Source organism: Pollachius pollachius, assembly GCF_949987615.1.
Source record: "Pollachius pollachius genome assembly, chromosome: 20".
NCBI classification, from domain to species: Eukaryota; Metazoa; Chordata; class Actinopteri; order Gadiformes; family Gadidae; genus Pollachius; species Pollachius pollachius.
Window position 1 is genome coordinate 5,619,392 of NC_136953.1, and position 12,075 is coordinate 5,631,466.

Consider the following 12,075-nt stretch of genomic DNA (forward strand, 5'->3'; position numbering starts at 1 on the left):
ATGATTTAAATGAGAAAAGGCAGAGCCAATAATCAGACATGACATTTCGGTTTTTATAATAAAATGAGTTATGAAAACATTTACAGCTGTGTTTCCGTACCAAAATCATTTTGTTTATGTTGAGCTTTTGTGGGCTGTAAAATAACTACTAACAACATTCTTCGGTGAATAGGTGAATGAAATGACTATAGAAATAAATTTAATTTCCCAACCCTAATTTTATACCGGACTTGTAAAGTGTTCAGCCATTTTACTAAGTGTACTTCTACAGTTAATGTAAAAGTAGTGATGATAAGAATTATTAAAATATAATAGTAGGCTATATATGGTGTCTTTTAAATAAGATGGGCTTTTGCCTGAATTCCACCCTCTAATTAAGTTAACTTTAGTTTATATTTTCAAATGGATTTTGACCCCCTGTAGTTGTGCCATTTTGTTCTGGCTTTAGTTTGTTCCGCACATTTGCACATTTGGTTAATATTCGATGAGAATCCTAATGAAGCAAATTCACAGAGTCCTGCACGACTTTTAAAGGGGACATATCATACCACCAAGTGTGAGTGTAATTAGCCATTACACGCCGTTTTCAAAATGTGCAGCATTGTGACATCACAGGTGGGCGTGTCCACCTAGATGTGTGACGGATAGATGAGCAGTGTTTGCTAGTCTACTGGGTAGGCTGGTAGACTGATCTATCCAGCACACATCTAGATGGACACGCCCACCTGTGATGTCACAATGCTGCACATTTTGAAAACGGCTTGTAATGGCTAATGACACTCACACCTGGTGGTATGATATTCCCCCTTTAAGTATTCTACTTTAATGCCATGACAAGGCATATCATTTGAACGAAATTCTATCTCAGAAAACAAGGTGCAATTGGGAATAATAAAAAAAAAACACACATATTCCGGCAAACACAGACACACACACACAAACACAAACTCCCACACACAGTAACATCAAACTTATTATTATAATTTGTATTATTATTATTATTCGACTGTGATCAAAGCTGACGAGGGCCTCCGGGGCGCTGGAAAATGAAATGATTTGGTTTCCTGCTCACCCTCATTACTTTGTTAGCGCAGTATGATCACTGACACCCCCAGCTTTCCAGGGCTGCAGTATTAACTATGTTGATGGTGGCTCACATATTTTTGTCTGTGGGTGTGTGTGTGTGTTTGTGCGTGGTAAGCATGTTTTTGTGTGTGTGTGTGTGTATGTGTGTGTGTGTGTGGCGGTGCTTGTGTCTGGGTAATTGTGTGCCAAAGTGTTGGAATGGGACCGCTGTAGTCAGTCGTCTGCCATGTTAAACAACTGAAAGAGTGACTCATTGTCACTCTTTAAAACGAAAGACAAAGGATGTTCACAGAACAACAAAGAAGACGGCGCAGATGAAAAGGCAGTGGCGTGTGTGTGTGTTTGTGTGTGTGTGTGCGCGCGCGTTTGAGTTAGCGTTTAATGTGAGACGTTGTCACTCATATAAACGTCATTCAGGGGATTGTAAACGTGACCAGGATCCTGCAGAGGAAAAGGAAATCAGGGCTTGCGTAGAACCTAGCGTAGAATCTACACTGGAATTCTGAAGAAGACTTCACCGATCAAATTGCAGCAGTGTGTGTGTGCGTGTCTGTGTGTTTGTGTTTAAAGTGTGACTTTGTCACTTGTGTTAACGTCGATCAGAGAATGTTAAAAGCGACAACAACGTAGGAGAAGCCCGCAGCTCAAGACACAGCGCTTGGGGAGTATTCTGACGTTCGACAAAAACGCTCCGAGATAATTCATCAAACAGAGCCTTTCCCTCGCTGTCTTTCTTTTATTTTTTATTCCTTTTGAAACTTGCAGAAAGAAAGAAGGCTAATTTATTGCATGTCACTGTATACAGAGGTGCACCCCCATAACGGAGGAGACAATAAAGACGTGTGGACATGTGTGTGTGCGTGCGTGCGTGTACATGCGTTTGTGCGTGTGTGCATGTGGGCATGTGTGTGAATGTGTGTGTGTGTGTGTGTTTGTTGAATCTCTCTCTCTCTTAAGAACGCCACTGATGTCTAAGTGCTAAATCATGGTAGCCACGACAACATGAATCGCTGCAAAGTCAGGCAAGATTGTTTTATAGAAGCATCGTGTGGGCTATTCACTTGCATGTCGCTTTGGATAATAGAGCCGGCTAAATTAATGAGAAGCATCTATCCTAGCACTGCTTCTATTTACGACTGTTTCTACTGCTTCTGCCACTAATGTAATAATAATATTCTGGCTTCAGTGGTGGCCCTTCTCCTCATTCTAATAGAGCCATACATTCATATAATGCACTTTCCTCACAGAGTGATCCCAGAATAGCAGCAATACAACATCACTAAACCGAGAGTGGACGGCACTAAGTGTCCTTTTTTCCCCCCTCAGAAGAAGACTTTTTCTGTGAAGCGTGTATGAGGTGACCTTAAAAGTAAATTGGACTAGCACTCACTTCATCTATTGCTTAGAAATTACTTTTCATCAACGTTTGTTTTATTATGCGGTGGCTCAAACTATTGATTCTCGAGAAATATATACCCTACCCCACCTCTTCCATTTCCTCCTTCCATTAACCTAAAGCTTTTAGCGCTATAATTAGCACTAGCGCCTTCTGATGGATGGAGGGAGATTGCCCCTTGATACTAAATAAGAGGTGGATGCATGTGTTGTGGGAGAAGGGTCTTTAAAAATCGAAACAAAAAACAACGTAGAAATAAAAAGCTGCTCTCAACTCATGTTCTGATGACACTAAGCTGCATCACAGTCATCTAAGAGCTGGCAAACAAACGGCTTGGCAAACATTTGCAATAGCTTTCTTCCTATTCGAGAGAGAGCAGCAAAGCATCACAAACTGCTCCAGCAAAAAACTGCCTCATCACATTTACATTTTTATTGATAAAAGTGCACCTGGAAAGTGCAACCATGCACTAATTTAAAGTATTTTTTTTATAAGAGGTATGTTTTAAAGACTTATTTCTATTAAATGACAGTAACTTCCATCTGAAACGGCGGTTGGAAAAGCTATGAAATTCCAATATAGAACACACAGCGCAGCAGCTAGCCACCACTAGCTGCGGGCCCACAGACAGCAGGCCGTAGCCCACTGTTTGTTAGCCCACACTGCTTCCCAAAGTAGCCACTCTCTGCATTTCTGCTCAGCGTGAGGGGGATTCTCTGCCAACCTTCCCCTCCAGGAAGGTGTGACGAATCACAGCGGCTAGCTAATTAGTAGCTGTGCGGGGTATGAAGCCAACATGTCGTATCTGTTACTTGAAGATCGTGGAGGAGTGGCGGGGGGGGGCAATTATTACTAATATAATGGTTAATGATGATGATTTGACATGCGCGGCTGGACAACTCCGAGCTGCGGGGCTTGTGATTGGCCATTGTCAGCCTGCGGGGGAAGAGGAAATGAGGGTCTCCTGTTTGCTTTGCTAATTGATACCTAGCGTAGCGGTGGTGGGCTCGCTTCACAGCACGCGCAGAACGACCAGGCTGTAAATAAGCCCATCATATCGAGCCATACAGGAGGATGTAGGTAATATTCATATGTGGGTTAACAGCAGAGATAGAGTGTATATTTCTGTGGGTTTCGGAAATTCGTAGCAGGAAGAGAGACAAATGGGAACCATCATTTGGGCCCACGGACGGCAATTTAGTACTGAAATATACTCTATATTCTAATAATTAAGTACAATTCTCTGTCCTGCATGAGTATAATTTTAAGTATTTGGCTTTTATTGTGCATGTTGAAGCACATTGTCAACTTGGGAAACACTGGTGCTATACGAGTGGTTCCCAACCTCCGGCTCAGAAGCCCATTGGGGCCGCCTTATAAGCCCAATAGGGTGGAGGAAAGGCATCTTGCATGACTTATAAGATATTTGATGATACAAATGAAAAAGGATGGAATAAAGATCCTGCACATACAAACTTACTAATCAGTTCCCCCACAGTGCATTTCACCAACCCCAAGTGCATCCCCACAAACCAGCGCCTCCACTAGTATCTCAGACACAAAACTAGCATGAGAAATGTTTTCCCTCGTCACACACACGCAAACTTTCCCGTCTCCAAAAAAAACTGATATTCTTTTCAAATCCCCCACAATGCATTTCAACCCAGCCCGTACCTGCGTGACACTGTCTCTCATGGTGGGTGAGCGCTGCTTGCGCGTGGTGGTGGTGGCCATGGTGGTGGTGGTCTCCATGATGGTGGTGGACATGTCGGCCAGCGCGGGCGTGGTGGACGACGCGGTGGTGTCGGTGGTGAGCACCGAGGGCACGTCGCCCACCAGCCGCAGGTTGCCCTGCGACTGCACGTTGGCGTCGCCCTCGGCCGCCAGCTTCAGCACCTGCAGGCCGTTGTAGTACAGCCCCGAGATCTGGCCCTGGAAGTGGCGGCCCTTCTCGCCGCCGCCGCCACCCCCGATCTTGATGAACGCCTGGCTGTTGAAGATGGTCAGCTGTCGGCCTGGCGAGGGGAGAGAGAGAGAGAGAGAGAGAGAGAGAGAGGGAGGAAGATAAGGATGGGAGGAGAGAAAGAAAGTGTGAGGGAGATTGAGAGAGAGAGAGAGAGAGAGGGCCGGAGCGGGAGAAAGAGTGGGAGAGGGAGAGAGTGAGAAATGGGGAGAGAGAGAGAGCGAGAGAGGGAGGAAGGGATAGAGAGGAGGGAGAGGGAAGGAGAGAGAAAGGTGTAGAGGGAGCATAACAGAGAGGGAGAGAGAGTGGAATAGAGAGAGAGCAAGGGAATGAAAGAAAAAGGGAAAGAATAAAGATGAGCTGGGCAGATTCTGGCTTCAGACCTCGAGTCTCAATTCAACAAAACCAACGTTACACACACACACACACACGTCAGACATATCACACACACACACACACACAGATAGCACAAAATGCGGGGCCGCGAGTTCTAAACACATGGGAGGGACGGGGACGTGTGTGGGAGGGGGCCCCTGCGGGAAGGCGCTGGGGTGTCGGGGCCCCTGGTGAGTGGGCAGCCGTCGGCCATGACGGGGTGTGTGTGTGGGGTGTAAATCTGCAATACCCTCAGCGCGCCAAGGGCAACGGGCCGCCGTCCCCAAAACGCATCTCATTTGGCGCCGGAGACCGAAAGCATTAGCGATCGGCCAATAACCGCCAGCCGGGGTCGCTGACCTCAGTATGATGAATCGCAAAACGTGGAGGGAAATATCCAGAGAGCGGCCAACCCCAAAAAAACACTCGCCGCATTATGTGCAGCGTACACCGCTCACCCCAGCCTCCTCCTCCCAGAGGGGAGCTCTCTTTCGGCGGGAGATGTTTAATTCAGTGGCTCTCTCGCACACCTCCATTGAGCGAGATGGATTTGTCCCTCTCAATGGGAGGAGAGGTGAAGGGGTGGTTGGAGGGTGGCAGGCCATCGAATGTTTTAAATGGTTAAGGAAATGGGGATAATGGTTTGGATGGTGTGTGTGTTTCTGTGTGGGTGTGTGTGTGTGTGTATGGACGAGGTGGGGGTGTTTTTTTTTAAAGCGGTATTCATTTCCTGGTGTGTTCCTTCTGCCTTCCTCCTGCCTGTTAGCGCGAGGACCGTATTCTAACGCTAACTGGTTCAATGTCGCGCTCCCTTGACAGTGAAGGGGGGGGGGGGGGGTGGGAAAGGTTATAGCGCGACACGTAGCAGGTTGCAAATATGAACGGATGAGGTCATCACTGAGCGAGGCGGGAGAGCTAAGAGGGTTTTTTTAATTTTTTTTTAATTTCGTTTTTTGTTTCGCTTTTCTTTCTTTCTTTTTCTAACGAATAGATCGATAGTCTTGCTGGGTTTGGTCCTGAGTGCACGTTAGCAGAGAGTGTGCAGTGAAACAGATACTGCCGCTAATGTGTGTCTTCGCCAGCGAGCGAAAGGCGAACCCCTCCGGAGATAGTGTGTTATGGACCACGGAAACCTAATACATGCTCCTTGGTGTGTGTGTGTGTGTGTGTGTGTGTGTCTGTGTCTTTCTCGGTGCGTGCGTGTGTGTGTGTGGGTGGGCGGGTGTTTGTACGAGGGAGTGGGGGGGGGTTCAATTCATGACACCGGTAGGGAATTGTATGCGGTTGATGGTGACACATGACATCATGTTTTCACTGGGGGGGCGTGTGGGGAGTCCTCGTCCTCCACTGCGTTGCTCCCAGTTGGCCAAAGATCAACCTTTAGCCCTCCCGCACTGTGAATGTCGGGCCTAGTGGGGGCCATTACCCCGGGACCCCACTTTAGATCCATCGAGGACAGCATTGCAACTGGTCGTTTCATTAACGTGATTATGATGCATTGTGGGTGAATGGCTGTGACATGGGCTACGTGGCACCCATGGCGGCGGACCCTTACGTTTGTGTGTGTGTGTGTGTGTGTTAGTGTGTGTGTCTGTGGGCAAACCGGGGCCCTATAATCTTGATTAATACGAATACTTATCGCAAAGGCATGCATGCAGTACGTACACCGCCTGTGGTGCTGTGTTTAAGCATGGGAGTATGGCGCTTGTGTGTGTGTGTGTGTGTGTGTGTGTGTGTGTGTGTGTTCGCACTTGTGTGTGTGTGGTTGTGTGGGGGTCCTCTCCAGATGGGACCAGGCGAACATGTGCTTGTGTGTGTGTCCTATTGAGTGCAGGCCATTGCACGTGTCATGTTATTAACAGATCATTAGACTACTCCTCCCCCACCTCCACCCCCTCGAAGGGCCCTCTAGTGTGTGTGTGGGGGGGGGGGGAGCCCTCCACTTCATCATGTAACAGGACCTAATGTGCAGCATACACACCTCTGACATAAGGGCCCCTATCTCACTTCATTATCACACTGCTAGACTAAGTTCCTGGTGGATGTGTGTGTGTGTGTGTGTGTGTGTGTGTGTGTGTGTGTGTGTGTTTGTGGGGTGGGGGGGTCAGAGTGATAGCACGAGCTACAGGTTATAGGGATTAATGGATGGAGGGGAGGATGGTGGGGGGGTTGGGCAAGGAAACAGTAGGAGAGCCGCACTCGGAGACACATTTTGAAGTAGTGCACGATTTCCGTCAGCGATGATGAGCCCTGACACATTCAGTCCACCGAGCGGCCTGCTAGAGTGTAACATATCGCTTTACAACCAGTGTCCTTGGCAGAGAGGACACACACACACACACACACACACACACACACACACACACACACACACACACACACACACACACACACACACACACACACAGGGACGGAGACGTCGGCTCTGAGGGTCTCTGATTTCATATCTCCTCCTCTCTCTCCATCTCCATCTCTCTCTCCTCCACTCTATCACTCTCCCTCCCTCCCCTCATGGCTCTCTCTCCTGATCCAGCTGGACAGCAGAGCACAGAGGGCTGTCAGAGATGTGTCTGTATTACGGTCTGCGTTTCCGGAAACAGCGTCCTACTGGGCCCTCCCCCCTCGGTTTCCTTTACTTTGTTTTCCCCCGACGCAGGAAGCGGAGACGGGTGACGTCTGGCGTCGTGGCGTGCGTTCCCGACCGCAATTTGGATTTCCGTGAATTTCGTCATTTAGTCAAAGCTTTTATCCCCCAGAAAACGAACTCACAGTGAATTCAGACACATGCCATCGGGGAGCAGGTGGGGGTTAGGCAGTTGTCTTGCTCTGGGATGCTCAGAGTTGAGACACTGGGGGATCAAACCGGGTTACCCTGACCACCCGACTGTCCCCGCCCTAATTAACGAGGCCTCCCCCCTGAGTGAGTCGGGGAAGGATTTGTACGACTCCCTGAATATTAATCATGTTTTTGTATTTAATGCTGCGCCGCGAAGCACTGAGGGACGGTTGACCTACTTCATCCGAGCGTGTCGGAAGCATTTGGCGAAGATTGGCAGGTTTATTAACTTTGGATCTCTTTGAATTTCGCAGTGTGGCGAGAGTCAGAGCAGAGAGAGACAGGGCTTCTGTGTAGTATAGGGGGCTGCACGTTCCCCTTAACAGTTTCACTAGTGGATTGATTGATCGATTGACTGATTGACTGATTTCTATGATGACTGGAGGACAAGACAGTGGATGCAGGATTAAGGCACAGGAATTAGAGAGACAGAGCAACACAAAACGAGGAGAGAGAGAGAGTCAAGAAAGAGAGGAACGTGTGAGAGAGAGAAAGAGCAATAGGGGACGAGGGAGATATGGAATGGGAGGGAAAGGGAACAAGAGAGTGAGAGAGAAATGGGGTGGGAAATAGAGAATAGGTGTGTTAGACTTGGAAAGGGAGAGATGGGGAAAAAGAGAGAAGGAGCAAGAGAGAGAGAGAGGTTGACATCACACTAGAGAGGGAAAGAGCTTGGGAGAGGGTGAAAGAGTGACTGAGAGTGATAGAAAAACAGCAAGAGAGAGACAGAGAGAGAGAGAGACACAGAGACACAGCTAGCCAGAGCAAGGTGCCCTCTATCCTGCGTCGGAGAGTGGTGGGGATGGGGGTGGGTGGTAGGATGGGGGGGTGTGTTTGTTTGGGTGTCTGTCTTCCCCGGATGGGGCTCCTAACTGGGCCTGATGAAGTTATTGTTTGGCGACGTCCGTGGGGTCAAATCAAAACTGACAGCCGCCGCTGGAGAGACAATTTATACCAGCGAGGGCCGAGGAATTAGAGAGAGAACGTGTGTGTGGCTGGTGTGTGGCTGGTGTGTGTGTGTCTTTGGCGTGCGTGTGTGTATGTGTCTTGTGTGTGTGTGTGTGTGTGTGTGTATGTCTGTGTTTGGTGTGCGTTTGTATTTGACGTGTGTGTGTATGTTTGTGTATGAGTTTGTGTATTTACCGTGTGTGTGTGTATATTCGCCGTGTGTGGGTGGGTATGTGTGTGTGTGTGTGTGTGTGTGTTTGTATGTGTGTGTAGGGCACTTAATGTGATAGAAGCCTCTTGATCTGCCCGCTGAAGCGAGGATGATCGAGGGGGCGTGCGAGCATTGAAGACTATGCGTGGGTGTGCGAGAGAGGGAAAGCGATAACATGAGAGATGTCCGGGGCAGTTGACCTTTAGGTGTGTGATGGGTGGCCTTTCCAAGTTGTACATCTGTAGATGTAGTGTGTTATGTGTCTGATAGGCATGTGTGATAGGTGTGTATGTATGTTTGTGCATGAAAAAACTGTGTGTGTGTGTGTGTGTGTTTGTGTGTGCACATTCAAACGGAGGGGTGTGTGGGGTTAATGATGGATTTATTGGAGCTGACGTTTCGCCGCTGTTTCTAATGGTGACAGACAGACAGACAGACAGGGGGTGGTACGATGTGGGAGTGAGTGTTGTATGTGAGGGGGCAGGAACGTGTTGCGTGTTAATGGATCCGATTTCCAGACCACAAACAGTACTAGGTTCGGTCCCCGAATGGCTACGGCCTACCTGTAGACATCCTCGTGCAAGATAACCCCTTACCCCTTCTCGTTAATGACCTGTCTCTGGATTCACTGTCTAAAATATGTGTGTGTGCAAATTCAAACTGAGGGGTGATTGAGGTGACCCCTACCTACTCCTTCATGACCCGTCTCTGTGCTCACTGTCCAACCCCTACCTGCTCCTTAATGACCTGTCTCTGTATCCACTGTCTAACCCCTACCTGCTCCTTAATGACCTGTCTCTGTATTCACTGTCTAACCCCTACCTGCTCCTTAATGACCTGTCTCTGTATCCACTGTCTAACCCCTACCTGCTCCTTAATGACCTGTCTCTGTATTCACTGCCTAACCCCCACCTGCTCCTTAATGACTTGTCTCTGTATTCACTGTCTAACCCCTACCTGCTCCTTAATGACCTGTCTATGTATTCACTGTTTAACCCTACCTGCTCCTTAATGACCTGTAGTTCTGAGTTAATTGCCACCTTTGATAATAGTGTCTAAATAGTGAACTAGTTTCACTAGTGAAGTAGTTTGTATGTGTTTGTGTGTGTGTTTGTGTGTGTGTGTGTGTTGAAAGCAGGCTTGTGGAGGGGGAAGTCAAAAATGTGGGGGATGGATCATGGAGCTGGAATGGTGGACCACAAGTCACTACGATTGTACGCAGGATTTGCAGAGTAAAATGATTAGTGGTAGTGTATCGCAGATTCGAATATAACTTTCTCTCTCTCTCTATATATATATGGATTATCAGATGTTTGTGTTAGCAATCACAACTCCCTTCCTCTGGCCCTATCTCTGTCTAATCACCTTCTCTGCACGAGAATCCATTTCTCTCACCGCGGGAAACTCTGGCGAGCGCTGATCCTATTATTTCTGACATCATTATTATTATTATTATTATGATAGCACTATTTCATAACTCCAGGCACTTAGTTAGGAAACAGTGATATAATACTAACTGTTCACCCCCCCATCTCTGTGGTGACTAGAGAGTTTCCCCTGCCTTCTCGTGTCAGTCCCAATCACATTTACATGTATACATATATATGTATCTCTGATGGGATTCGTATAAGGGGTGGGGTGGGGGGTGGGTAAAGGAGCTTATATGTGAGCCCGCAAAGACCGAGCCCTTTCCCATAATGCAAAACCTAAAGCCCCCCCCCATATCTAATATCTAATAACCTTTCTTCCCATTTGCAATTAATAAAGAACAGAGGGCTGCTTTTCGTGTGTTTAACTATGTATCTTGGCATTTACGATCTGTCATGAACGAAAAAAAAAAACGCAATTACTAACTGCGTCTCTTTCTAAACCCCTATAGCTCCTCTGCAATCCCAGTGCGGTGTAATCCAGTTTCCGAAACTTCCATTTAGAATTCAGCGTATGCGGTGGTTTCGCGGTGGCGGCTACAGTTTGCAAACCGAGCATGTTGAATTACTTTTTGGCTGACGGGGGAAGGAAGTGGAAATAAAGCATCGACTTTGTATTTTCGGCTACGTTTCTTTAAGCATCCGGGCCATGGCGGCGGACTCCAGACTCTGTCTAGACGGCAGATCCGCCCACGCAAATCAAAACAGAAAAGGTTGATTCGAAATAATAATAATGATAGGAAAATAAATAAATACGGTAAGGGTTACCGCCTGCTCCCTGTCGGACTGTCCTCAAGCGGGTGGTCGTAGGGGAAGGTAATTGTATCATCTGTATCAGGAGGCGAGGAAGAATACCCTGGCAGGTAATCAGAGTGTGCATGTTGTAACCCCCTCGACTGCTTTACGATGCAGACAGAGTTCGCAGTGGCATTGGCCATTCTCCTTTTTATTGTATTCTCTTTTTCATTTGCACTCGCGTTGGCCTTTTATTAGTTCGACTTCAATTGTCTGCCATTTTGTGTGTGTCTGACGAGACGGGAGAACGGCGGTGGAATAGAATAAAAAAAAAGAGAAGTTGGGATAGCCGGAGATGCTTGTCGACGCTTTTAGCTGACAGTTTGGACAACAGTCTCGTGGTTTTGTCAGACATCTCCACTGGAATGGGAGGTTAGAGGGGAGGGGACTGGGAGGGAGGTAGGGAGGAGGGGGGAGATAGGGAGAGCAATGAGATGGGGGAGAGGGAGTGAGAGACACACATAGAAGGAGGGAGACCTAAGACAAGCAGTAAAAATAGATAGAGATAGAGTGACAAACACATACAACTAGCAGGAGAGAGAGAGAGAGAGAGAGAGAGAGAGAGAGAGAGAGGGAGGGGGAGAGGGAGAGGGAGAGAGAGAGAGAGAGAGAGAGAGAGAGAGAGGGGGGGAGGGAGAGAGAGAGAGAAAGAAAGATAGAGACACAAAGATAGACAGAGCAAATAAGGTGATAGACAGACAGACAGAGCGATGGGACTAGCTAGAGACAGGGAGGAAAAAAGAAAAAAAAAAGAAGAAAAAGTTTGAGGGAGGATCTGAAGGAATGGGGACACTCAGGATGACAGGAGCAAGGGAGGATGACAGACGATGGGAACGGAAGAGAGCGATAAAGTGGGCAGCATGAGCACGTCAAAGAGATGGAGGGAGAGGTGGAGGGGGAGGAGGGAGGGAGAGGTAGAGGGGAGAGAGAAAGGGCACAGAGGGAGGAGAGGATGACGCGGCCTGATGTTTATAGATGAGGGGGGACATGGTGGAAGACAAGGAGAGGGAGAGAGACAGAGAGAGAGGAGGAGAAAAG

At 47.9% G+C, this 12,075-nt stretch overlaps 1 protein-coding gene across 1 annotated transcript in view; it reads right to left on the minus strand.

Annotated features, from left to right (window-relative positions):
* Positions 1 to 12,075, minus strand: part of nrxn2b (neurexin 2b) — a gene marked incomplete at both ends in the record, with an annotated part of 530,523 nt that overhangs the window by 13,819 nt on the left and 504,629 nt on the right. Inside the window, one exon of the mRNA XM_079758236.1 lies at positions 4,157 to 4,497. Within this exon, the coding sequence (XP_079614362.1) occupies positions 4,157 to 4,497 (341 nt within the window). The remainder of the gene's footprint in view (positions 1 to 4,156; positions 4,498 to 12,075) is intronic.